This window comes from Trichomycterus rosablanca, chromosome 2 (assembly GCF_030014385.1).
Source record: "Trichomycterus rosablanca isolate fTriRos1 chromosome 2, fTriRos1.hap1, whole genome shotgun sequence".
Taxonomy (NCBI): domain Eukaryota; kingdom Metazoa; phylum Chordata; class Actinopteri; order Siluriformes; family Trichomycteridae; genus Trichomycterus; species Trichomycterus rosablanca.
Window position 1 is genome coordinate 13,858,182 of NC_085989.1, and position 27,658 is coordinate 13,885,839.

General features: G+C 40.6%; 1 protein-coding gene across 5 annotated transcripts in view; it reads left to right on the top strand.

Annotated features, from left to right (window-relative positions):
• epb41a (erythrocyte membrane protein band 4.1a) overlaps positions 1 to 27,658 on the top strand; it is a 130,754-nt gene that overhangs the window by 83,200 nt on the left and 19,896 nt on the right. For 4 of the 5 annotated variants that reach the window (XM_063011518.1, XM_063011509.1, XM_063011526.1 and 1 more), the window contains exons 12-14: positions 3,430 to 3,653; positions 14,154 to 14,207; positions 18,568 to 18,621. In XM_063011518.1, coding sequence (XP_062867588.1) covers positions 3,430 to 3,653; positions 14,154 to 14,207; positions 18,568 to 18,621 — 332 coding nt within the window. The remainder of the gene's footprint in view (positions 1 to 3,429; positions 3,654 to 14,153; positions 14,208 to 18,567; positions 18,622 to 27,658) is intronic. The other variant, XM_063011543.1, reaches the window with a different exon arrangement.

Consider the following 27,658-nt stretch of genomic DNA (forward strand, 5'->3'; position numbering starts at 1 on the left):
CAGGCTGCCAAAAGCATAAAGGATTCAAATGCCAAGGATTCGCCTAGTCCATTCCAAAAGCAAGTCATTCTTCATTCATATCAAAATTCAAAGAAAATTCCAAAACAAATATTGATAATAACAATTAGTACTATCTTTTAGACCAACGTAATTATGTATCACTGTGATGATGTCCACATGCGGACACCATACCTCCAGCAAAAAACACCTACCAATGTCTAATCTTCATCACCACTTGAGCATCTCCTAACACATGTCTTCATGAGCTTAACGATTACCCGCAAACTATCACGGACTGGGCAAAAGCTTTAGCGGCACCAAAATTCTCAAACAAAAAAACGACTCATAATGCAAACATCTTCATGCATGTTTATACTGTGGCTAGGCCCACACACCTTTATGTTACCCAACACACTGCAAAACCCCCTAAAAAAACTATTTAAAAAGCTATCCACAACAACCAACATTCCTGCCCTGTTCTCTAACTTCACCAACCATCCCAGTTACCCTTTAACTATAGCTAACTGCCTCACGGCCTCACCTTCACAAGATCTTAAAGAAGGCCCATAATCAACTCTCTTTCTCTTCTTTGCATTACAACATTCCACATCAAAGCCATTTCTACAGCTACACATTAATACTCTGGCACTTTTCAAACCCCTCATAAACAGCCTTTTTACCCATCTCAAAACACACACCCATACATATTACAATCAACCACATCATTTTGCCCACTTACCCCCTACCTCATTCTTCTCAACCTATCTCATTACCCATCTCATCCCACCCCAATCTATTCCAACTGCCACATTTATGACCAGCATCTTTAAGTAAATTCAAAACAATTCTACATACCAGAATGCTCCATCGGGATTCCAAACAACCAAAATGCAACCCAGAAATCAGGTAATCACTCATCTATCCTGCTATATTACTTGCTGAGGTGGGCTTCTTTTTTGTGTAGAGGAATGACATGTCTCTGCTACCAGTGGTTGAAGAAAATCACTATTAAGGACTGCCGTTTTCTGCCGCTAATGAACTCTGTGTTTTTGTTGATGCAGCGTTTATCAGTTTTTATCAAACTGGATCTGTGTCATAATTACAACCTATTCAGAAACCAGCAGTGGAGCAAATGGAAGACAGATTTTATCACCTTTTTGGTGAATCTATAAATATAGGATGATGCCTTTTAAATTCACAAATAATCATGAATAACATGTTTCTCACATAAAGCACATTCTGAAGTTTAAATTCAGATTATTATTGCAGGTTGCCAAATCATGCCCCCTGGAGTCTAAAAAAGTCCCAGATATGTGGGACCATTGCATATCTTTAGACAGGTTAATCTGGTCTCCTACAGAGTGCAACTTCTTAGTCTATGTGGCTCAACCCTACGATCCACATATCAGGCCTCAAGCTGGTACTTTGTAGCACCTTTAATTTCCCATGAACCTACTCACCCTTAAGTTCACACCTCCTTTGTGACTGGTAGCTGGGTCCACAGCCTAAACAGTTAAGCACCTGCTCGTCTTGCACTGGTTCAAAGGTGTCAACCAATATCTAGTTAATCGGTCTAGACTCTAGAGCAGGGGTGTCAAACTCACGGCCCGCAGGCCAGATCCGGCCCGCCACGTCATTTTATGTGGCCTGCGAGAGCTTAAACGACTGTACGATAGTTGTGATGCTTCGAGTCGTTACAGAGACGCGCTTATAATTTAATGGGACACCTGCACCTTTAAGCCTTTAACTGTTGACATCGTTGTCATGGCAACTAACTTTGACCTTCGCTGAGAAGCCATGTGACTTTTACGGCAAAAGAACGCAGGTAGTAATGTAAACAATAATTATAAATATAAATAATTATCTTGCAGTGTAACATCAAAGCATCGTCTGTAAGTAATGGCGTTTATATTCTCAGTTGTTTGTAAATGTTTAGTGAGTATATCACAGCGTTTTAGTTACAAATTTACCGTAATCAAATACTGTTGTTACCGTTACTATAGCAATTAGTATCTTTACACAAAATGCTAACTCGTTAGCGCTATTTTATGTTTGGTTAAATCTCATATTGTACCAGATGTAACACTTGACTTCAGCTGTGTGCTTGAACTGTATTAAGTTCTTTATTGTTTTTATTGTTTGTATTTTTACTTCATTCTGGTGCACACAGTGTATCACAGCTGGGAAGCAAATAAACCAACTGTATTCTGAAGGGAGCTGTCTGTCTGTCTAGCTGGGAAAGGGGGATAAACTATTAGTGAGGGCAGAATGATTGTCTTAAAATACACTGTAAAATCCTAAACAAACTGCATCTTTCAAAATGCATTCTGATGTTGTGACCTGCAAAGTGACACATCCTGCCAGTAGATGATGTTACACATTTGTAACACATTTGACCACTTCCTCTTGCAGCAGAAAGTGCAGATAGATGCATTATAGTTACTAGTGGACCACACATCCCAGGGGGTTACAGCACTTATTAGCACTAATATGACACATCTGACTTCACACCTGATAAAGTAGATGTCCGGTGTTGCATACCTTCTATCTTTACTGAAGAGATCTCTCCATCCTTTAAATTTGCCTTTAAATTTGACTTATTCAGGCTATTGTTTAGCAGAAACCTTTTTCCCTAATATATCAGTAAAACATTTTAACTGCTTCAGCATAATTACATGTGATAGCTCAGTGGTTAAGGTACTGGACTAGTAAACAGAAGGTTGCTGGTTCAAGCCCCGCCACCACCAAGTTGCCACTGTTGGGTCCCTGAGCAAGGCCCTTAACCCTCAATTGCTCATCGTGTTCCGCTCACTGTGTAAGTCGCTTTGGATAAAAGCGTCTGCTAAATGCTGAAAATGTAAATGAAAATGTAAAAAGCACACAATGCTAAATTAAAGAAATATTTAGTATGAGTGCTATCAATGCTTCAATTCTTAGTTTAAAATACCAATGTTCTGTTGTTTGAGAAAATCATTAGGACTTCATAGAAGAGCTACTGCAGCAATCATTTTCCATCAAAGAAAATAATTTTAAATGCAAGTGTTTCATAAAGGAGTATGCTTATTCTTTACTTTTCTTCAAACAACCAACTTTATTTTAACATTGTAATATATGTATATACATGGAACTACAAATAATGTAAATAATGTAAAACAGCATAGTATGCCATCCAGATGAACCAGACAATTCAGTAAGCTTTTTGTGGATCTTTTTTTGATGAAGGCTCATTTAGAGGAAGCAAGAATCACTGCTAATAGCAGTAAAAACAAACAGAACTAGAGCACAAAGTACATTTTCCAAAGTGCTTTTGCCCTATGTGGCCCATGATTCATTACAAAAGTTTTTTTTTTGTACAAGGCATATAGCTGCACCAAGAAATTTAGAAAAGACAAATGTGTTCTCTTTTTTTAGTAATGGTGTCCACCCTAGGTAATACATCACGTCCTGTCAGTGCTCCTGTGATGTGTCATGTTGATGCTGATGCAGCTCCTTGTTCTGTGATGACATCACCAGCATGGGTGGAACAAAGACAGTTGCCCACCATTCCAGCTTCCTGCTCTGGTGAAAATAAAAGAGAGGAAAAATATGAGAGCAGTGTGTTTAAGGCCTTTAAAACACAAAGCACCAAACCAGAGGGGACATCTGAGATCAAGGTATTTTCTAACTAATAATCTAACTCAGATTCAATAAAAGCTTTTTTATTGTTTTTGTGAATAAGTTACCTGTGCAGCAGAATAACCATTTTTACTGTGTGATTCTGTTGTGTGGGTTTTTTGTTTGTTTTTATTTATTCATTTATTCATTCATGTATTTTATTATTATTATTGTTTGTGGTGGTGGGGGTTGCATTACAGTGCTCCAAGCCGATAGTTGGTTAAAAGGCCAAAAACTCTGGCTGCATTGGTGCTTTGGGGACTGGGGCTCCTGTGCCCATTACCTTGCTTGGTTAACCCATACACCCTGCAAACCTTGTTCAGTTGTCACCCACTGCCCTTGCCTTTGCTGCAACTGTCTATAATTTTCCTGAGATCAGTGCTGCTCTCTCCAGTTCCAACCTTCTCCTGCCATGTCTCCAGTCCTAGTCAGTCCCCCAGTCCCATCTCTAGCCCTTTTGCTGGTCTCAGCAAGTCTACAAGTCCTTTAGCTGATCACCACCAACCCTTTAGTCCAATCTCCAGTCCTGTTGATGATCTCAGCCCGCCCTTCAGTCCTGTTATGGGGCTGTGTCTGTGTTTCCTGGGCAAAATCAGCCTCAAGTTACCTTGCAGGCAGCAAAGACATTATGCCCCAGGGCCTCCTCTTTTGTTACATTTAATGTGCTTTGACAGAAGCACATTAAGGGTAATTTTTTTAGTTTAAGTTTCTTCCTATAGTGTCATGGTTTCAATAGCAATGTTATACACTGATCTTGTGTGGGTTTCCACACCTGGTGAAGTATGTGTTCTTGTTAACTAGCATCTCTATTTATACCCTCAGTGTGTCTTTATTCATGGCAACGTGTTGTTTTGTTAACTTATCACCATGCAGTTGTTCTTGTTTAGCTTGTCCTGATGATTCCTTTTTTGGTTTTTTTTGTGTGTCTATAATTCTTGGACTTATTCCAATAAAGCTCTTTGCATTTGCATCCTGCCTTATCTTGCTTGTCTTTACATACTTGTAGACTGCATGGCAATTTGCCTGAAATTAACAAATGCACAGTTGAAATATATATTGCAGTCTGATTAGTGCAATATATGTGATGAAACTATGATGAAGAGTATAAATCACAAAATCCAACAACAAAGCTTTCATACAGTTGCATAGAATGAAAATTGGATAACAGTAGATTGAAAAAGTTAAATTTGAAAAAACTTGAAACTAAAGCTGCATTAATTGGTGTCTGTATCTACAAATGATTATTAAGTGTTGTTAAAAGGAAAGGTGGCAGTGATAAACATGTTCCTTTAAACATGTAGCATGCACACATCAAATTTAAAGCATATATTTGAAAACAAAACAACAATAACAACAAAAATAAAAAAACTGCTGCTTACTGGTTTTTATTGCCAAGTCTTCTGGATTTATGACAATTGAGAAAGTAGGAATTGAGTAAAAATGTATAACATTCTTTAAATATAAAAAATACTTTCAGGGGACTATTATATTCTTAACTTTGTCAAAACTGTGCTGCTTGTTGTTTAAATCAAGGTTTTAATTCCGTGTGCTCTTTAAATGCACACAAGTATTGCCATTTCTTGGATTACAAAGCATTTTTGTGTGTTCTTGTTTTATGTACCTGTTATATGTATTGTTCCTTTTTCATTGTTGCTTGGTTCCTGGCTACTGGTTGCTTAATTTCTCTTTTACAGGCTTCCTCCTGTTTGTTCATGGGTTTAGTCTAAATGACATGATTGCCAATATTATGCACTAAAATTACAGGAAGAAACTTTGTGAGGAACCAGACTTAGCAGGGACCCATCCTTCTTGGGTGGCCTGGAGAATAATTTGCAACCCTAATTGGATAAGCAGATAAGAAAATAAATGAATGAATGAATGAATGAATGAATGAATGAAAAAGTTATAACCACCAAAAAATACTAATAAAGTAAACAAGCAATTGGAGTTCTTCGTTCTGTAATAAAGTCTGTAGTGTGGTAGTTTGATGGTGTGGGGGTGATTTGCTGCCTCTGGGTAGCAACTTTTTACCATTAAGGGAAGGGTAAATTACACACTCATAAAAATCACGTTTTAAAAATTATTGAAGATTATTGGTCATCCTTATGTCAGCTAAAGCTAATGTGTTATTTGGTCATGCAGCAGGTGTCAAGGGTGGTGAGAATAACAGGCAGAGACTTTTGGCCCAAGTGCACTAGGAAGGATTAAAAAGAATCAGAATATAGAAAAGTGTAATGACAAAATATATCAAACAGTAACAAACAGTAAGAAAATATATCAAACAGCGTGCATATACAAGGCAAGGAGTCAAGAGTCATCTCTTTCCTCACAACAATATTAATTGACTACCTGGTTGCAGCTAGCAAGAGAGAACACTAGAAGGAACTGCGAGCCGACCCAGCAATCCAGCTACTTGATCCATCAAGCAACTGATGCTCAGCCTTGACCCAATGCTTCTCTCTCAAAAAATAAACTAATAAAAAAAGCTGGAAGCAAGAAAAAGAGCCAAGGAGTCAGTTCAACAAACCAATTTCTAAGAATATTCAAACTGAATAAGATGGCTTCCAAGAAATATGAAAAATAAAGGCTGCAAGATATGCCAAGAATAGCATAACCGAGAGCTCAAAGAGTGAGTAAGAATGCAACACTGGCCATCTACTGTACCTTACTGACTGTTATTTTCTACTGACTTAAAGCTGCATTGATTTCCTGCCCTCCTTAAATAGCCCTGGTGTGATGCATTAGTGTTAATGAGCACTATCGCTCTTGAGATTTGTAGTCCCTTGGGACTACAGCTGGTTGATTTACTCTTCCTGTCTCAAGAGAAAGGGACAAAGGTAATTGACTCATTACAGTGGCACAACAAATGCATAGAATAAACAAATAACTCCATGAACAGAATAATAAGATTATGGCAGTATTTTATTGCTTTGTTTACATGCACTTTTGCAATCTGTTTGGAAAATCTATGCATTATTCAGTCTGAACTAGTTTAAAGCCCCGTAATTAAGCTGTTTCATTTCCAGTAAGGTGGAATGATTTTTAAATGTTTTTTGAATGACTCGCTTATTTGGGTATTTAATAACATTTGATATGATATCTAGTAGGTAGTCATGGTGGGCGGTGGCTAGCACAGTCGCCTCCCAGCAAGAAGGGCCTGGGTTTGATGCCCCACTCGAGCAGTCAGGATCCCTTCTGTGTTTAGTCTGCATGTTGTTTCTGTGTCCACATAGGTTTTCTCTGGGTGCTTCAGTTTGAGTGTGTATGCTTGTACGTGTGTGTTTTTATTTTTTTTTATTTTTTGCTGTTTTTGAATGTAACTCTTTTGTCATGCAGCCCCATCATCTAATGTATTCCCAATTTACTGTTGGCCCACTCTGCATGTTTTATTTTTTTAACTGTCTACTTTTAAATTCTTAAGTTCTTTTTTTAGAAACAGTGCACAATGCTGTCCTGCATCAAGTTGCTAGGCTTAGCAAGTGTTCTTATTCACATAGTAGTGTATTATGCAATAGCAAAGTAAATACACCATTTACTTACATTTTATACATTCTTGTGCCCTTTTAATAGTGCTCTCACTTACAATAGTACTAGCACTTGAAACCGCTCAGTGTCATCTGTGCTTCAAAAGAGCCTCCATCCTTCAGTTTTTTGCACCGCATTGTATTTTTCTGTGTAGCTTTTCTCTGTTTCCTTTTCCTCACGTTTGTGTTTGTTGTTTGTCCTAGTGTTTCACGGTTTTCATGATTATAGGTAGTATTAAGTTTTTGTTAGTTAGCACCTCAAGTGCTTCTCATTTAGCATTCATATCTCTTAGTCACTTTGGTATTAGCCTGAGCATGTTAGGGGGAGCAAGTAGCCTGCTCCCAGGGCTAGAGAAAGACCAGCCAGAAGTACTTCAGATGCCTTAGGTGCTGCACCTAGGAAATAGTGCCCAGTTTGTTCTGTAACAAACTATGCTTCCCAAAAACCCACTTCTCTGGTTCGGCCCCCAGCTGAGCGACCAACGCTCTCTCGTACCTGAGCACAAGCACTTGAAACCTGTCACTGTATCATTATTGTGCTTCAAAAACAGCATTGTACCATTCCATGCACTTTTGCTCTGCTCCTGTTTTTCACAAATCCTATTGTTTCTTGATGCTTCCTAGTACCTTGTTTTCATGGTTATAGCTACTATAAGATTTTTATTTTTATTTAGCAAGGCTATCCTTATTAAGCAGTTACATTACTCTTAGTCATCTTGTCGCGTTAGCAATTAGCTTTTGTAAAGGTGTATTGTTTTGAAAAGGGGGGGGGGTAAAATTCATAGGACTGAGAATTGACATACTCAGATTTCAGTTACTGAAAAATGTTGTGTGCATTACCATTTAAATAAGCTAACTTTTGATAGTTACATGTTAACAGGAAATTACAACCCCAAATCAAATAAAGTTGGAACAGCATGGAAAATGTAAAAAAAACAAGATTTTCTTTTTCTTCCTTTATTTTGACTTTTATTTAATTTGCAGACAGTATGAACTCAATATTTTTCATGTTTTGTTCGGTCATCTTCATTTCATTTGTTAAAAAACATCCATTCCTGCATTTCAGGCCTACAAAACATTTCAAAAAGTTGGGACGGGCAATTTCGGGCTAGTAATAGGTGATGCTAACAGGTCATTGTAATCATAATTTGAGGAGCTAAGATTGGCAGAGGATCTATAGTTTGTCAACAAATGTGTGAGACAGTTTGTAAAATGTTCAAAAATTGTAAGGGATTTGCATATATCTACTTCTACAGTGCCCAACATCATTAAACAATGCAAGCAATCTAGGGGAATTTCAGTGCGTAAGTGCAAGGGCTTAAGTCTAAGCCGAACACCCATGATCTCTGACCATTCTGAAGGCATTGCATCAAGAACCGTCATTTATCAATAACCACATGGTTACCACATGGGCTTAAAGATCATGTTACATTTACAAATGCCACTTATAAAATTACTGTGCAAAAAAGAAGCCTTATGTTAACCATGTATAGAAGCAGCATCAAGTTCTCTGGGCAAAAAAGTACATTGAGATTTTAAAGCAACATATGCTGCCTTCAATATCACATTTTCAACATGTGCTGCACACATCACAAAGGCATGGGTGCGAAAGAAGAGGTTATGGGTCCTAGAATGATCTGCCTGTAGTCCTGGCCTGTCCCCAATAGAGAATGTGTGGAGAATTTTTAAACACAAAATATGAAGACGACAACTTGTACTGATTGCAGATATGTTTGCGGGAAGAATGGGACAAAAAAACACCTAAAACACTGCATTGCTTGGTATCCTGATTGTCAAAAAGTCTTAAGTATTGTGAGAAGGAATGGCAACATCACAAATTGGTAAATGCTTTAATAAATGATTTATTAATAAACATCCATTCCTGCATTCCAGATCTGCAACCCATTTCAAAAAAAGTTGGGACAGTAAAGCATTTACCACTTCGTAATTTTGCCATTCCTTTTCACCGCACTTAAAAGACGTTTTGGCACCGAGGATACCAAGCAATTTAGTGTTTCAGGTTTTATTTTGTCCCATTCTTACTGCAAACATCTTTTAAGATGTGCAACAGTACGGGGTTGTCGTTGTCACATTTTTCATTTGAAAATCCTCCACACATTCTCTATTGGGGACAGGTCAGGACTGCAGGGAGGCACAGGACTTTCACAGCCATGCCTTTGTAATGTGTGCAGCATGTGGATAAAAGATCACGAGCATTCAGCTTAAGCTTTCGCCCTTGGCCTTTACACACTGAAATTCCTCTGGATTCCTTGAATCAGTTGATAATATTATGCACTGTAGAGGGTGAAATAAGAAAATACCTTCCAATCTATCTTTAAGGTAAATTGTTTTTAAACATTTCAAACATTTTCTCATGCATTTGTTGACAAACTGGAGATCCTCTGGCCATCTTTGCTCATCAAAGCCTCAGCCTTTCCTGGATGCTGCTTTTGTAGCAAACCATGATAACAATCACCTGTTGACATCACCTGTTTGGAATCACATCATAAGTTTTTTCACCTCATTACTGCCCTAAATTTCCCCCGTCCCAACTTTTTTTTGGAATGTGTTGCAGGTCTGAAATGCAGAAATGGAGATATATTAACAAATAAAATGAAGTTGAGAAGATAAAACATGAAATATTTTGTGTTCAAACTGTATGCAATCAAATAAAAGTCAAAGTAAATGTAAGGAACACTGCATTTTTATTTTGCATTTTCCATACTGTCTCTAATTTGGGGTTGTAAATTAATGAAACACTGTTTTACCTCAATTCTCCTTTGTGTATTTTTTGTGTTAAATTAATTCAAACAATTTAGTCTGTCAAACATGAACAGAGGTCACAAAGCCTATAACAATAGGTTTACATGCTAGTGATAATAAAACAGGTAAGCTAAAAGTATGATCCAAATATGGCTATTACAAGACTGCACTGCTCTCTGTTAACGCTGGTTAATAATATGATAAGTTGGCAGTAGCCCAAGACTTCAGGGGTCTGTATGCCAAATCCAGATGCTAGGCCATAAAACTAAGTAAAGAACCATTCAAGCCAATAACACAGTATTTGAAAGATGCAGGTTTCCTTGTCTGTTTTAGCTCATTAATGAATTAAGAGCTTCAAAGCATTTCCACCATCGTGTATGTAAAACGTGCAGAGGACCAGGGACTGAAGAACAAAAAAAAGCATTTTTGTGTTCCACAGAGGACCTAAAAAGAAATTCTGGACCGCCTGAATTTTTGTACACTTTATTGTATAATGGATTAAATTATGAATATATTTGGCATTTACCCATCAATCTAAAAACCCCATTTCCAAAAAAAGTTGAGACATTTTGGCAAGAAAGGAAAAATAATATTACAAAATTCAATTCTGTGTAGAAGTGCAGTAATGTTCTCTGAGTTAGAGCTCATCATAGATGAAAACCTGCTGTCATCAAATGAGTCCACGTTTCAGCAAGTAGTTGAAAAAAAAAGAACATTGAGCAAACCAACATCTGGCTTTTATTGGGAGAGACTTAAGTTCAAGGGACTGTCTATGGATTTCTGTTATAAATTTTGAAATGGCAGAAGTTTGGCACAACCATAAACTTTCCTAGAATTGTCATCTGACCAAACTGGGCATTGGTCTATAAGGCCTTGGTTAGTGAGCTAAAAAGAAACTAAAACAAAGTATTAAAGAAAGGGTATTGGAGACTTTGTATTCGGTATGGAGTACTGCGTGCACCCGGAGCAGGTTTTCCAATTTTTTTTTATCCAAGTTAACCAAATTAGTTTGGTTAGTTTGTTAAGTGGTTAAAGTTTTTTAGTTTCCCCAATCAGCCAACATAGGGTGCTGATCCCTAAGCCAAAGCTGGATGCCACCCTTCAACCTTGACAGCACATTCATAATATATGCATATCCTTTTGTATTCAAGAAAAACTTTCAAACTTGCTCACAACTTTTTCTAGCGTGATTCAGACTGAAAATTCCGTGATTCAGCCATTATTTAATATCTCTATTACTACAATTTTCACTGATACTGTCAGAAGAGATTCGTTAAATACCTATGGTTTGCCTGATGTTTTTTCTATGTGACTCTTGTGGAGCTCTCCCCACAGCAGTAGCCTATTTCTATTTATTATTATTTTTTTATTTTTTTATTTATTTTTTTCCCCCACACATATGCATGACTACTGTTCTGTCATTTGATAACAGAAGCGTAGTCAATCTCATAAGCTGGGATGTCAGGGGTTTAAACAATCGACTGAATAGGACCATTTTTGTCCCATGTGGCTGGCAGGCAGGTACATGTTGCTTTTCTACAGTAGACACGCTTAAAAATGTGTAATCATAAGGTAATCACAGGTGGATGGGTGGGTCAGACATTCTAAATATAATTGCATGGCTAGAGGCGTTGCAATTGTAATCAATTAAAATAGTCAAATTTGTCCTTCTATCGTACTATCAGATCTGTCAGGTAGATACATTATTGTATCAGGAGTTTTTTACAACACCCCTTTTATTCTAGCCAGTATCTATGTGCAAAATTATGATATCCATATTTTTTTTCTCTTCTTCCAGATCTAAATGCATATTCTCTCATCATAGGTGGAGACTTTAACTGTGTTCTCCAACCTAACCAGATCGTTTACTTAATAAAGCTTATTCATCTTTTCGCCAAGCCCTCAAAACATTTCGTCATTTTCTCCACCCTTACAGTTTACCTTTTTTTTTCACCACACCTACTCTCATATTGACTTTTTTTTTTTATCTATACAAATCTACTCCCTAGGGTCCAAGGTTGTTCTTATGGTGGTATTGTTATTCCAGACCACCCGATTACCTCCTTGTCTCTTTTGTTTCCTGAGATGCTTGCTGTTTTAAGAATCTGGCGATGCAATTCTCTTCTTCTCTTAAATTCTTTCTCAGGCACTCCCAGGAAAGATAAAAGATTTTCAACAATATATCCCCATCTGGGAATCTTTAAAAGCATTTGTCTGTGGTCAGGTAATTTCCTACATGACCTTTCAGAATCACCAGCGGAGACCATACCTAACCTTTCTAATGTCTTAAATGGTCTTTTTTGTTATAAATACAACTATATTTTACTTTAATCTTAAATTATAGAATAGACATTCCTGTAATAAATAATAATAAACAACAATACACAGTACGTGTGCTGTACCATACACCATAATAAATGTCCTTTTTTTATAAAATGTATCTACCAGAAACAAAAATAACTCTCATATTTCTCTATTATTTCCTTTTTTATTTCAATAGTGTTGTATTTTGTAGGTGTAATTTGTTTGAAAGAAAGAATATGCAGCGGACTTCTTTCTTCTCTCTCGCTCACTGTCCCCTCTGTCTGATACACAGTGACAGCTACTGGCAGGAGTAATTATACAACAACAAATGTAATAGATTTGTCAATTTTCTCACCACTAAGCTTTCTCTGCACCTTATTTGGGGCCATTTTAATATTGAATTTTACAAAATATAAAGACAACACCAAAAAAAACACAGTCCGCTGTCCGAATGTTCACTCACGGTATATATATATATATATATATATATATATATATATATATATATACAGTGTATCACAAAAGTGAGTACACCCCTCACATTTCTGCAAATATTTCATTATATCTTTTCATGGGACAACACTATAGACATGAAACTTGGATATAACTTAGAGTAGTCAGTGTACAACTTGTATAGCAGTATAGATTTACTGTCTTCTGAAAATAACTCAACACACAGCCATTAATGTCTAAATAGCTGGCAACATAAGTGAGTACACCCCACAGTGAACATGTCCAAATTGTGCCCAAATGTGTCGTTGTCCCTCCCTGGTGTCATGTGTCAAGGTCCCAGGTGTAAATGGGGAGCAGGGCTTTTAAATTTGGTGTTTTGGGTACAATTCTCATACTGGCCACTGGATATTCAACATGGCACCATGGCTCAGATGGTGTCCAGCATGTGTGGCGGCGCCCTGGTGAGAAGTACCAAGACAACTGTATCTTGCCTACAGTCAAGCATGGTGGTGGTAGCATCATGGTCTTGGGCTGCATGAGTGTTGCTGGCACTGGGGAGCTGCAGTTCATTGAGGGAAACATGAATTCCAACATGTACTGTGACATTCTGAAACAGAGCATGATGCCCTCCCTTCGAAAACTGGGCCTCATGGCAGTTTTCCAACAGGATAACGACCCCAAACACAACCTCCAAGATGACAACTGCCTTGCTGAGGAAGCTGAAGGTAAAGGTGATGGACTAAACCCAATTGAGCACCTGTGGCGCATCCTCAAGTGGAAGGTGGAGGAGTTCAAGGTGTCTAACATCCACTAGCTCCGTGATGTCATCATGGAGGAGTGGAAGAGGATTCCAGTAGCAACCTGTGCAGCTCTGGTGAATTCCATGCCCAGGAGGGTTAAGGCAGTGCTGGATAATAATGGTGGTCACACAAAATATTGACACTTTGGGCACAATTTGGACATGTTCACTGTGGGGTGTACTCACTTATGTTGCCAGCCATTTAGACATTAATGGCTGTGAGTTGAGTTATTTTCAGAAGACAGTAAATCTACACTGCTATACAAGTTGTACACTGACTACTCTAAGTTATATCCAAGTTTTATTTCTATAGTGTTGTCCCATGAAAAGATATAATGAATATTTGCAGAAATGTGAGGGGTGTACTCACTTTTGTGATACACTGTATATATATATATATGTATATATATATATATATATGTATGTATATATATATATATATATATATATATATATGTATATATATATATATATATGTTTCTCGCGAATTTCGGTTCGTAATCTGAAATTTGTTCGTACGTTAAGTTGAAACAGATCGTTCGTAGAAGCTATTGCAATTTCTTACATTTACCAAGACCATGGTTTTTCTGTGATGTGTATTTAAAATCAATTAGATTGCTAAAAAATCTTTTTCTTACTCTTTTTGTTTTTCACAGAAAAAAACTGAGGGTGAAACTATTTATACCAGACATAGCAGTTTAATGTTGGAGGTTTGTATAGAGGTTTTTTACTTTTGATGTTTAATGTATTAATTGCTCCACTTTCTATTACATAGAGATAACTTTTTTATGTTTTGTGCAAGGTGTCTTTACTTTTGTGTATATATATATATATATACAGTGTATCACAAAAGTGAGTACACCCCTCACATTTCTGCAAATATTTCATTATATCTTTTCATGGGACAACACTATAGACATGAAACTTGGATATAACTTAGAGTAGTCAGTGTACAACTTGTATAGCAGTGTAGATTTACTGTCTTCTGAAAATAACTCAACACACAGCCATTAATGTCTAAATAGCTGGCAACATAAGTGAGTACACCCCACAGTGAACATGTCCAAATTGTGCCCAAATGTGTCGTTGTCCCTCCCTGGTGTCATGTGTCAAGGTCCCAGGTGTAAATGGGGAGCAGGGCTGTTAAATCTGGTGTTTTGGGTACAATTCTCTCATACTGGCCACTGGATATTCAACATGGCACCTCATGGCAAAGAACTCTCTGAGGATGTGAGAAATAGAATTGTTGCTCTCCACAAAGATGGCCTGGGCTATAAGAAGATTGCTAACACCCTGAAACTGAGCTATAGCATGGTGGCCAAGGTCATACAGGACAGGTTCCACTCGGAACAGGCTTCGCCAGGGTCGACCAAAGAAATTGAGTCCACGTGTTCGGCGTCATATCCAGAGGTTGGCTTTAAAAAATAGACACATGAGTGCTGCCAGCATTGCTGCAGAGGTTGAAGACGTGGGAGGTCAGCCTGTCAGTGCTCAGACCATACGCCGCACACTGCATCAACTCGGTCTGCATGGTCGTCATCCCAGAAGGAAGCTGACGCACAAGAAAGCCCGCAAACAGTTTGCTGAAGACAAGCAGTCCAAGAACATGGATTACTGGAATGCCCTGTGGTCTGACGAGACCAAGATAAACTTGTTTGGCTTAGATGGTGTCCAGCATGTGTGGCGGCGCCCTGGTGAGAAGTACCAAGACAACTGTATCTTGCCTACAGTCAAGCATGGTGGTGGTAGCATCATGGTCTTGGGCTGCATGAGTGTTGCTGGCACTGGGGAGCTGCAGTTCATTGAGGGAAACATGAATTCCAACATGTACTATGACATTCTGAAACAGAGCATGATCCCCTCCCTTCGAAAACTGGGCCTCATGGCAGTTTTCCAACAGGATAACGACCCCAAACACAACCTCCAAGATGACAACTGCCTTGCTGAGGAAGCTGAAGGTAAAGGTGATGGACTAAACCCAATTGAGCACCTGTGGCGCATCCTCAAGTGGAAGGTGGAGGAGTTCAAGGTGTCTAACATCCACCAGCTCCGTGATGTCATCATGGAGGAGTGGAAGAGGATTCCAGTAGCAACCTGTGCAGCTCTGGTGAATTCCATGCCCAGGAGGGTTAAGGCAGTGCTGGATAATAATGGTGGTCACACAAAATATTGACACTTTGGGCACAATTTGGACATGTTCACTGTGGGGTGTACTCACTTATGTTGCCAGCCATTTAGACATTAATGGCTGTGTGTTGAGTTATTTTCAGAAGACAGTAAATCTACACTGCTATACAAGTTGTACACTGACTACTCTAACTTATATCCAAGTTTCATGTCTATAGTGTTGTCCCATGAAAAGATATAATGAAATATTTGCAGAAATGTGAGGGGTGTACTCACTTTTGTGATACACTGTATATATATATATATATATATATATATATATATATATATATACAGTGTATCACAAAAGTGAGTACACCCCTCACATTTCTGCAAATATTTTATTATATCTTTTCATGGGACAACACTATAGAAATAGTGTAGATTTACTGTCTTCTGAAAATAACTCAACACACATCCATTAATGTCTAAATAGCTGGCAACATAAGTGAGTACACCCCACAGTGAACATGTCCAAATTGTGCACAAAGTGTCAATATTTTGTGTGACCACCATTATTATCCAGCACTGCCTTAACCCTCCTGGGCATGGAATTCACCAGAGCTGCACAGGTTGCTACTGGAATCCTTTTCCACTCCTCCATGATGACATCACGGAGCTGGTGGATGTTAGACACCTTGAACTCCTCCACCTTCCACTTGAGGATGCGCCACAGGTGCTCAATTGGGTTTAGTCCATCACCTTTACTTTCAGCTTCCTCAGCAAGGCAGTTGTCATCTTGGAGGTTGTGTTTGGGGTCGTTATCCTGTTGGAAAACTGCCATGAGGCCCAGTTTTCGAAGGGAGGGGATCATGCTCTGTTTCAGAATGTCACAGTACATGTTGGAATTCATGTTTCCCTCAATGAACCGCAGCTCCCCAGGGCCAGCAACACTCATGCAGCCCAAGACCATGATGCTACCACCACCATGCTTGACTGTAGGCAAGATACAGTTGTCTTGGTACTTCTCACCAGGGCGCCGCCACACATGCTGGACACCATCTGAGCCAAACAAGTTTATCTTGGTCTCGTCAGACCACAGGGCATTCCAGTAATCCATGTTCTTGGACTGCTTGTCTTCAGCAAACTGTTTGCTGGCTTTCTTGTGCGTCAGCTTCCTTCTGGGATGACGACCATGCAGACCAAGTTGATGCAGTGTGCGGCGTATGGTCTGAGCACTGACAGGCTGACCTCCCACGTCTTCAACCTCTGCAGCAATGCTGGCAGCACTCATGTGTCTATTTTTTAAAGCCAACCTCTGGATATGACGCCAAACACGTGGACTCAACTTCTTTGGTCGACCCTGGCGAAGCCTGTTCCGAGTGGAACCTGTCCTGGAAAACTGCTGTATGACCTTGGCCACCATGCTGTAGCTCAGTTTCAGGGTGTTAGCAATCTTCTTAAAGCCCAGGCCATCTTTGTGGAGAGCAACAATTCTATTTCTCACATCCTCAGAGAGTTCTTAGCCATGAGGTGCCATGTTGAATATCCAGTGGCCAGTATGAGAGAATTGTACCCAAAACACCAAATTTAACAGCCCTGCTCCCCATTTACACCTGGGATTTTGACACATGACACCAGGGAGGGACAATGACACATTTGGGCACAATTTGGACATGTTCACTGTGGGGTGTACTCACTTATGTTGCAGCTATTTAGACATTAATGGCTGTGTGTTGAGTTATTTTCAGAAGACAGTAAATCTACACTGCTATACAAGCTGTACACTGACTACTCTAAATTATATCCAAGTTTCATGTCTATAGTGTTGTCCCATGAAAAGATATAATGAAATATTTGCAGAAATGTGAGGGGTGTACTCACTTTTGTGATACACTGTATATATACAGTATATATTAGGGCTGTCACACGATTAAAATTTGGAATCAAGATTAATCGCGATTAATTGCAAACTAATAACTAAGCACAATTTTAAAAGTTATGCAAATTTTTATTGCAAGAACATGTTTACCAATAAAAACATTCATAAAATAATGATAAAATTATTAAATCTAAATTATTTTTAGAAAGCCGGCCAATGCCTATATAGAGTTGTTTACAGCTACCCATCTTTCAGCCAGTTATTCAAAATGACACATCTGTTCACATTATCTGACAAAAGTGAGGATCTTTTCCTGTATCATCATAACCCTGCCACTGAAAAGAGGTGCTAATAATATGAACCATTTCTAGATGCAACACCAGTGGCATAACTAGGAGCTCATGGGCCCCAGTGCAAAAAAATTTTTTGGGCCCCCTCAACAAATTGCATATGCTGGTAGCTGATCAGAATGAATTAAAAGTACTCACTCAGAATTTAGACTTCCAAGTCCAAATTCCTGCCTCTGGTATTTTTAATGCACAGTTTTAGTTATTTTAATTTTACTTAACGAAAATATTGTAATATAATAATAATGACCTGACGAGTGCAGCCAGTGGGGTGAGTGGTTGAGTTCATGTCGTGGAGAACCAATTCCCCCCCCCCCCCCTTCCCCCCACCACCACCACCACCACTAAGCTTTCTCTGCACCTTATTTGGGGCCATTTTAATATAGAATTTTACAAAATATAAAGACAACACCAAAAAAAACACCGTCTGCTGTCCGAATGTTCACTCACGGTATATATATATATATATATATATATATATATATATATATATATATATGTAGAGAGAGAGAGAGACGCTCTGAGTCAACTTGTTCGTGACGTCACGTTTTTCGCGAATTTCGGTTCGTAATCCGAAATTTTTTCGTACGTTAAGTTGAAACAGATCGTCCGTAGAAGCTATTGCAATTTCTTATATTTACCAAGACCATGGTTTTTCTGTGATGTGTATTTAAAATCAATTATTTTGGTTGGATTGCTAAAAAATCTTTTTCTTACTCTTTTTGTTTTTCACAGAAAAAAACTGAGGGTGAAACTATTTATACCAGACATAGCAGTTTAATGTTGGAGGTTTGTATAGAGGTTTTTTACTTTTGATGTTTAATGTATTAATTGCTCCACTTTCTATTACATAGAGATAACTTTTTTATGTTTTGTGCAAGGTGTCTTTACTTTTGTGTATATATACAGTGTATCACAAAAGTGAGTACACCCCTCACATTTCTGCAGATATTTAAGTATATCTTTTCATGGGACAACACTGACAAAATGACACTTTGACTCAATGAAAAGTAGTCTGTGTGCAGCTTATATAACAGTGTAAATTTATTATTCCCTCAAAATAACTCAATATACAGCCATTAATGTCTAAACCACCGGCAACAAAAGTGAGTACACCCCTTAGTGAAAGTTCCTGAAGTGTCAATATTTTGTGTGGCCACCATTATTTCCCAGAACTGCCTTAACTCTCCTGGGCATGGAGTTTACCAGAGCTTCACAGGTTGCCACTGGAATGCTTTTCCACTCCTCCATGACGACATCACGGAGCTGGCGGATATTCGAGACTTTGCGCTCCTCCACCTTCCGCTTGAGGATGCCCCAAAAATGTTCTATTGGGTTTAGGTCTGGAGACATGCTTGGCCAGTCCATCACCTTTACCCTCAGCCTCTTCAATAAAGCAGTGGTCGTCTTAGAGGTGTGTTTGGGGTCATTATCATGCTGGAACACTGCCCTGCGACCAAGTTTCCGGAGGGAGGGGATCATGCTCTGCTTCAGTATTTCACAGTACATATTGGAGTTCATGTGTCCCTCAATGAAATGTAACTCCCCAACACCTGCTGCACTCATGCAGCCCCAGACCATGGCATTCCCACCACCATGCTTGACTGTAGGCATGACACACTTATCTTTGTACTCACATGCTTGAGACCATCTGAACCAAACAAATTAATCTTGGTCTAATCAGACCATAGGACATGGTTCCAGTAATCCATGTCCTTTGTTGACATGTCTTCAGCAAACTGTTTGCGGGCTTTCTTGTGTAGAGACTTCAGAAGAGGCTTCCTTCTGGGGTGACAGCCATGCAGACCAATTTGATGTAGTGTGCGGCATATGGTCTGAGCACTGACAGGCTGACCCCCCACCTTTTCAATCTCTGCAGCAATGCTGACAGCACTCCTGCGCCTATCTTTCAAAGACAGCAGTTGGATGTGACGCTGAGCACGTGCACTCAGCTTCTTTGGACGACCAACGCGAGGTCTGTTCTGAGTGGACCCTGCTCTTTTAAAACGCTGGATGATCTTGGCCACTGTGCTGCAGCTCAGTTTCAGGGTGTTGGCAATCTTCTTGTAGCCTTGGCCATCTTCATGTAGCGCAACAATTCGTCTTTTAAGATCCTCAGAGAGTTCTTTGCCATGAGGTGCCATGTTGGAACTTTCAGTGACCAGTATGAGAGAGTGTGAGAGCTGTACTACTAAATTGAACACACCTGCTCCCTATGCACACCTGAGACCTAGTAACACTAACAAATCACATGACATTTTGGAGGGAAAATGACAAGCAGTGCTCAATTTGGACATTTAGGGGTGTAGTCTCTTAGGGGTGTACTCACTTTTGTTGCCGGTGGTTTAGACATTAATGGCTGTATATTGAGTTATTTTGAGGGAAGAATAAATTTACACTGTTATATAAGCTGCACACAGACTACTTTTCATTGTGTCAAAGTGTCATTTTGTCAGTGTTGTCCCATGAAAAGATATACTTAAATATCTGCAGAAATGTGAGGGGTGTACTCACTTTTGTGATACACTGTATATATATATATATATATATACAGTGTATCACGAAAGTGAGTACACCCCTCACATTTCTGCAAATATTTTATTATATCTTTTCATGGGACAACACTATAGAAATAAAACTTGGATATAACTTAGAGTAGTCAGTGTACAACTTGTATAGCAGTGTAGATTTACTGTCTTCTGAAAATAACTCAACACACAGCCATTAATGTCTAAATGGCTGGCAACATAAGTGAGTACACCCCACAGTGAACATGTCCAAATTGTGCCCAAAGTGTCAATATTTTGTGTGACCACCATTATTATCCAGCACTGCCTTAACCCTCCTGGGCATGGAATTCACCAGAGCTGCACAGGTTGCTACTGGAATCCTCTTCCACTCCTCCATGATGACATCACGGAGCTGGTGGATGTTAGACACCTTGAACTCCTCCACCTTCCACTTGAGGATGCGCCACAGGTGCTCAATTGGGTTTAGTCCATCACCTTTACCTTCAGCTTCCTCAGCAAGGCAGTTGTCATCTTGGAGGTTGTGTTTGGGGTCGTTATCCTGTTGGAAAACTGCCATGAGGCCCAGTTTTCAAAGGGAGGGGATCATGCTCTGTTTCAGAATGTCACAGTACATGTTGGAATTCATGTTTCCCTCAATGAACTGCAGCTCCCCAGTGCCAGCAACACTCATGCAGCCCAAGACCATGATGCTACCACCACCATGCTTGACTGTAGGCAAGATACAGTTGTCTTGGTACTTCTCACCAGGGCGCCGCCACACATGCTGGACACCATCTGAGCCAAACAAGTTTATCTTGGTCTCGTCAGACCACAGGGCATTCCAGTAATCCATGTTCTTGGATTGCTTGTCTTCAGCAAACTGTTTGCGGGCTTTCTTGTGCGTCAGCTTCCTTCTGGGATGACGACCATGCAGACCGAGTTGATGCAGTGTGCGGCGTATGGTCTGAGCACTGACAGGCTGACCTCCCACGTCTTCAACCTCTGCAGCAATGCTGGCAGCACTCATGTGTCTATTTTTTAAAGCCAACCACTGGATATGACGCTGAACACGTGGACTCAACTTCTTTGGTCGACCCTGGCGAAGCCTGTTCCGAGTGGAACCTGTCCTGGAAAACCGCTGTATGACCTTGGCCACCATGCTGTAGCTCAGTTTCAGGGTGTTAGCAATCTTCTTATAGCCCAGGCCATCTTTGTGGAGAGCAACAATTCTATTTCTCACATCCTCAGAGAGTTCTTTGCCATGAGGTGCCATGTTGAATATCCAGTGGCCAGTATGAGAGAATTGTACCCAAAACACCAAATTTAACAGCCCTGCTCCCCATTTACACCTGGGACCTTGACACATGACACCAGGAAGGGACAACGACACATTTGGGCACAATTTGGACATGTTCACTGTGGGGTGTACTCACTTATGTTGCCAGCTATTTAGACATTAATGGCTGTGTGTTGAGTTATTTTCAGAAGACAGTAAATCTACACTGCTATACAAGCTGTACACTGACTACTCTAAGTTATATCCAAGTTTCATGTCTATAGTGTTGTCCCATGAAAAGATATAATGAAATATTTGCAGAAATGTGAGGGGTGTACTCACTTTTGTGATACACTGTATATATATATAGTACACCCCTCACATTTCTGCAAATATTTTATTATATCTTTTCATGGGACAACACTATAGAAATAGTGTAGATTTACTGTCTTCTGAAAATAACTCAACACACATCCATTAATGTCTAAATAGCTGGCAACATAAGTGAGTACACCCCACAGTGAACATGTCCAAATTGTGCACAAAGTGTCAATATTTTGTGTGACCACCATTATTATCCAGCACTGCCTTAACCCTCCTGGGCATGAAATTCACCAGAGCTGTACAGGTTGCTACTGGAATCCTCTTCCACTCCTCCATGATGACATCACGGAGCTGGTGGATGTTAGACACCTTGAACTCCTCCACCTTCCACTTGAGGATGCGCCACAGGTGCTCAATTGGGTTTAGTCCATCACCTTTACTTTCAGCTTCCTCAGCAAGGCAGTTGTCATCTTGGAGGTTGTGTTTGGGGTCGTTATCCTGTTGGAAAACTGCCAGTTTTCGAAGGGAGGGGATCATTCTTATGACCACCTTCCTGTGACATTCTGTTTCAGAATGTCACAGCACATGTTGGAATTCATGTTTCCCTCAATGAACTGCAGCTCCCCAGTGCCAGCAACACTCATGCAGCCCAAGACCATGATGCTACCACCACCATGCTTGACTGTAGGCAAGATACAGTTGTCTTGGTACTTCTCACCAGGGCGCCGCCACACATGCTGGACACCATCTGAGCCAAACAAGTTTATCTTGGTCTCGTCAGACCACAGGGCATTCCAGTAATCCATGTTCTTGGACTGCTTGTTTTCAGCAAACTGTTTGCTGGCTTTCTTGTGCGTCAGCTTCCTTCTGGGATGACGACCATGCAGACTGAGTTGATGTAGTGTGCGGTGTATGGTCTGAGCACTGACAGGCTAACCTCCCACGTCTTCAACCTCTGCAGCAATGCTGGCAGCACTCATGTGTCTATTTTTTCAAGCCAACCTCTGGATATGACGCCGAACACGTGGACTCAACTTCTTTGGTCGACCCTGGCAAAGCCTGTTCCGAGTGGAACCTGTCCTGGAAAACCGCTGTATGACCTTGGCCACCATGCTGTAGCTCAGTTTCAGGGTGTTAGCAATCTTCTTATAGCCCAGGCCATCTTTGTGGAGAGCAACAATTCTATTTCTCACATCCTCAGAGAGTTCTTTGCCATGAGGTGCCATGTTGAATATCCAGTGGCCAGTATGAGAGAATTGTACCCAAAACACCAAATTTAACAGCCCTGCTCCCCATTTACACCTGGGACCTTGACACATGACACCAGGGAGGGACAACGACACATTTGGGCACAATTTGGACATGTTTACTGTGGGGTGTACTCACTTATGTTGCCAGCTATTTAGACATTAATGGCTGTGTGTTGAGTTATTTTCAGAAGACAGTAAATCTACACTGCTATACAAGCTGTACACTGACTACTCTTAAGTTATATCCAAGTTTCATGTCTATAGTGTTGTCCCATGAAAAGATATAATGAAATATTTGCAGAAATGTGAGGGGTGTACTCACTTTTGTGATACACTGTATATATATATATATATATATTAGGGCTGTCACACGATTAAAATTTGGAATCAAGATTAATCGCGATTAATTGCAAACTAATAACTAAGCACAATTTTAAAAGTTATGCAAATTTTTATTGCAAGAACATGTTTACCAATAAAAACATTCATAAAATAATGATCAAATTATTCAATCTAAATTATTTTTAGAAAGCCAGCCAATGCCTATATAGAGTTGTTTACAGCTACCCATCTTTCAGCCAGTTATTCAAAATGACACATCTGTTTGACATTATCTGACAAAAGTGAGGATCTTTTCCTGTATCATCATAACCCTGCCACTGAAAAGAGGTGCTAATAATATGAACCATTTCTAGATGCAACACCAGTGGCGTAACTAGGAGCTCATGGGCCCCAGTGCAAAAAAATTTTTTGGGCCCCCTCAACAAATTGCATATGCTGGTAGCTGTCAGAATTAATTAAAAGTACTCACTCAGAATTTAGACTTCAAGTCCAAATTCCTGCCTCTGGTATTTTTAATGCACAGTTTTAGTTATTTTAATTTTACTTAATGAAAATATTGTAATATAATAATAATGACCTGACGAGTGCAGCCAGTGGGGTGAGTGGTTGAGTTCATGTCGTGGAGAACCAACACCCCCCCCCCCCCCCCTCCATGGATCCCATTGCACCTGCCCCGCCCCCCTGTAGTTACGCCCCTGTGCAACAGTATAACATCATGTCAACCCACATTGTTAACTATGTCAAAGTGTTTATACAGTCCATTCCGATCCATTTAACAGCAGTTTGTAATGTTCCCACAACGTGTACAGTTCATGCACTTTACATCCAAATTCCTCTGAAATAAAGTTGTCTTGTGCTCATTTTGTCTGTAACGCGTATCCGTGCGCGCAGATGCCTGACGAGACAAATGCGCTCTGACCTGTCACGAACGGGTGGCTAAGGCAAGACAATGGGGCGGACACACATGCTGAGATGCAAACACTAAGAATTTATTAGTAACAAAAGCTAATCACAAGGGCTAGGAACATTGCTAGTAACGCGAGCTAAACACAAGAGCTAATAACATAGCTAGTAACGAGAACTAAACACAAGAGCTAGTAACATAGCTGGTAACGAGAGCTAAACACGAGCTAGTAACATAGCTAGTAACGAGAGCTAAACACAGGCGCTAGTAACATAGCTAGTAACGAGAGCTAAACACAAGAGCTAGTAACATAGCTAGTAACGCGAGCTAAACACAAGAGCTAGTAACATAGCTGGTAACGCGAGCTAAACACAAGAGCTAGTAACATAGCTGGTAACGAGAGCTAAACACAAGAGCTAGTAACCTAGCTAGTAACGAGAGCTAAACACAAGAGCTAGTAACATAGCTTACAGAGCTAACTGAGCTAACAGAGCTTACAGAGCTTTACAGAGCTTAACCGAGTCCTGTCCAAAAGTCCACACCAGAGCAGTTCAAAATAGGCCACCATAGCAGTCCAACAAAGCAACATTATAACAAAACAGTTCCCAGTGTGTGTGCTCCAGTGCACCTCTTAAATACAGGGCAGCTGGAGCCAATTAGTTCAAATGAACCAATCATGTGCTGGGGCGTGGCAGGAGACCTAGTGTGCTCATGGAGAGAGGGGCGTGGCACATCAAAGCACCAGAGCACACAGAGGCTTGGTGTGACATAACCCCCCCCCCCTAAAGGCACTCCTCCTGGAGTGCCTAAAAAACACAAACCACAAGGAGGTCCTGGGCCCTGCGGGGCAAATTTAAAGTCATTAAGTTCATCTTGAGGCAGGCATGACATAAGTGCTGTAACGCCGGCTGCCGACGGAAAACCAGCCAACAAGAGTTCTGAAGCACCCTCTGGGGGTGCCGACTTAACAAGAGCGCCATCAGGGGGCGCCAACTCAGGAACAGGAGCGCCATTGGGGGGCGCCAACTCGGAAACAGAAGCGCCATCGTGGGGCGCCAACTCAGGAACAGAAGCGCCGTCAGGGAGCGCTAACATGGAAACAGGAGCACCATCGGGGGGCGCCAACTCAGGAATAAAAGCGCCGTCAGGGAGCGCTAACATGGAAACAGAAGCACCATCGGGGGGCGCCAACTCGGGAACAAAAACCAGCTGCGTGGAGCCTGGCGAAGAGGCTTCGGGAGATAGCTGCGTGGATCCTGGCGAAGAGGCTTCGGGAGTCAGCTGCGTGGAGCCTGGCGAAGAGGCTTCGGGAGTCAGCTGCGTGGAGCCTGGCGAAGAGGCTTCGGGAGTCAGCTGCGTGGAGCCTGGCGAATAGGCTTCGAGAGTCAGCTGCGTGGAGCCTGGCGAAGAGGCTTCAGGAGTCAGCTGCGTAGAGCCTGGCGAAGAGGCTTCGGGAGTCAGCTGCGTAGAGCCTGGCGAAGAGGCTTCGGGAGTCAGCTGCGTAGAGCCTGGCGAAGAGGCTTCGGGAGTCAGCTGCGTGGAGCCTGGCGAAGAGGCTTCGGGTGTCAGCTGCGTAGAGCCTGGCGAAGAGGCTTCGGGAGTCAGCTGCATAGACCCTTGAGAAGAGGCGTCCGGAGTTACTTTGACTTCATTTCATTAATAAACATCCATTCCTGCATTTCAGGCCTTAAACACATTCCAAAAAAAGTTGGGACAGTAAAGCATTTACCTATTTGTAATGTTGCCATTCCTTTTCACCACACTTAAAAGATGTGTTGGCACAGAGGATACCAAGCGATTAACTGTTTTCAGTTTTATTTTGTCCCCTTCTTCCTGCAAACACGTCTTAAGATGTCCAAAATTGCGGGGTAGTTGTTGTCACATTTTTCATTTCAGAATTCTCCACACATTCTCTATTGGGGGCAGGTCAGGACTGCAGGCAGGCCAGGCCAGTACCCGTACCCTTTTCTTCCGCAGCCTTGCCTTTGTAATGTAGGCAGCATGTGGTTTTGCATTGTCTTGTTGAAAAATGCATGGACATCCCTGGAAAAGATGATGTCTTGAAGGCAGCATATGTTGCTCTAAGATCTCAATGTACCTTTCTGCATTAATGCTGCCATCACAGAAGTGTAAATGACCTTTGCCAAGGGCACTGACACAGCCCCATACCTTGACAGACCCTGGCTTTTGGACTGTTGCTGATAACAGTCTGTGGTCCTTTTATCTTTGGTCCGGGGCACACAGCGTCCATTTTTTCCAAAGTAGACCTGGAATGCCGATCCATCTGACCACTATACATGTTTCCACTGTTTGATGATCCAACCTAGATGCCTCAGAGCCCAAAGAAGTCAACTCCGCTTCTACACATGGTTAACATAAGGCTTATTTTTTGCACAGTAAAGTTTTAAGTGGCATTTGTGCATGTAATTCCGTATTGTGGTCCTTGACAAAGATTTGCCAAAGTAATCCCCTGCCCATGTGGTTATATCAGCTATTGTTGAGTGGCAGTTCTTGATGCAGTGTCGTCTAAGGGATCAAAGATTATGGGTGTTCAGCTTAAGCTTGCGCCCTTGGCATTTAAGCACTGAAATTCCCCCCTATTCCTTGAATCGTTTAATGATATTATGCACTGTAGAGGGAGAAATATGCAAATCCCTTCTAATCCTTCTTTGATACATTTGATACATTTTGAACATTGTTTTGAAACAATTCAATAATGTTCTCACATAGACAAACTGGAGATCCTCTGGCCATCTTTGCTCTTCAAAGACTCAGCCTTTCCTGGATGCTGCTTTTGTACCAAACCATGATTACAATCACCTGTTGACATCACCTGTTTGAAATCACATCATTATTTAGTTTTGTTCACCTTATTACTAGCCCTAAATTGCCCCCATCCCAACTTTTTTGGAATGTGTTGCAGGCCTGAAATGCCAGGAATGGATGTTTATGAATAAATGTAATTTTATTAGTTATTTGCATTAAACTTATAAGTTTCTGCTGTCTTAGTTTAATTAGCAGAGGTCAAAGAGACTTTTGGAAGGTTTATATGAGGTACAGCCGGTACATCACCCACACTATGATGATAACGCTGAGTGGAGTTATATGAGGTACAGCTGGTACATCACCCAGACTATGATGATAACACTGAGTGGAGTATATGAGGTACAGATGGTACATCACCCACCATGAAAGAAAAAGTGATCTGTCTCGCGGTGTT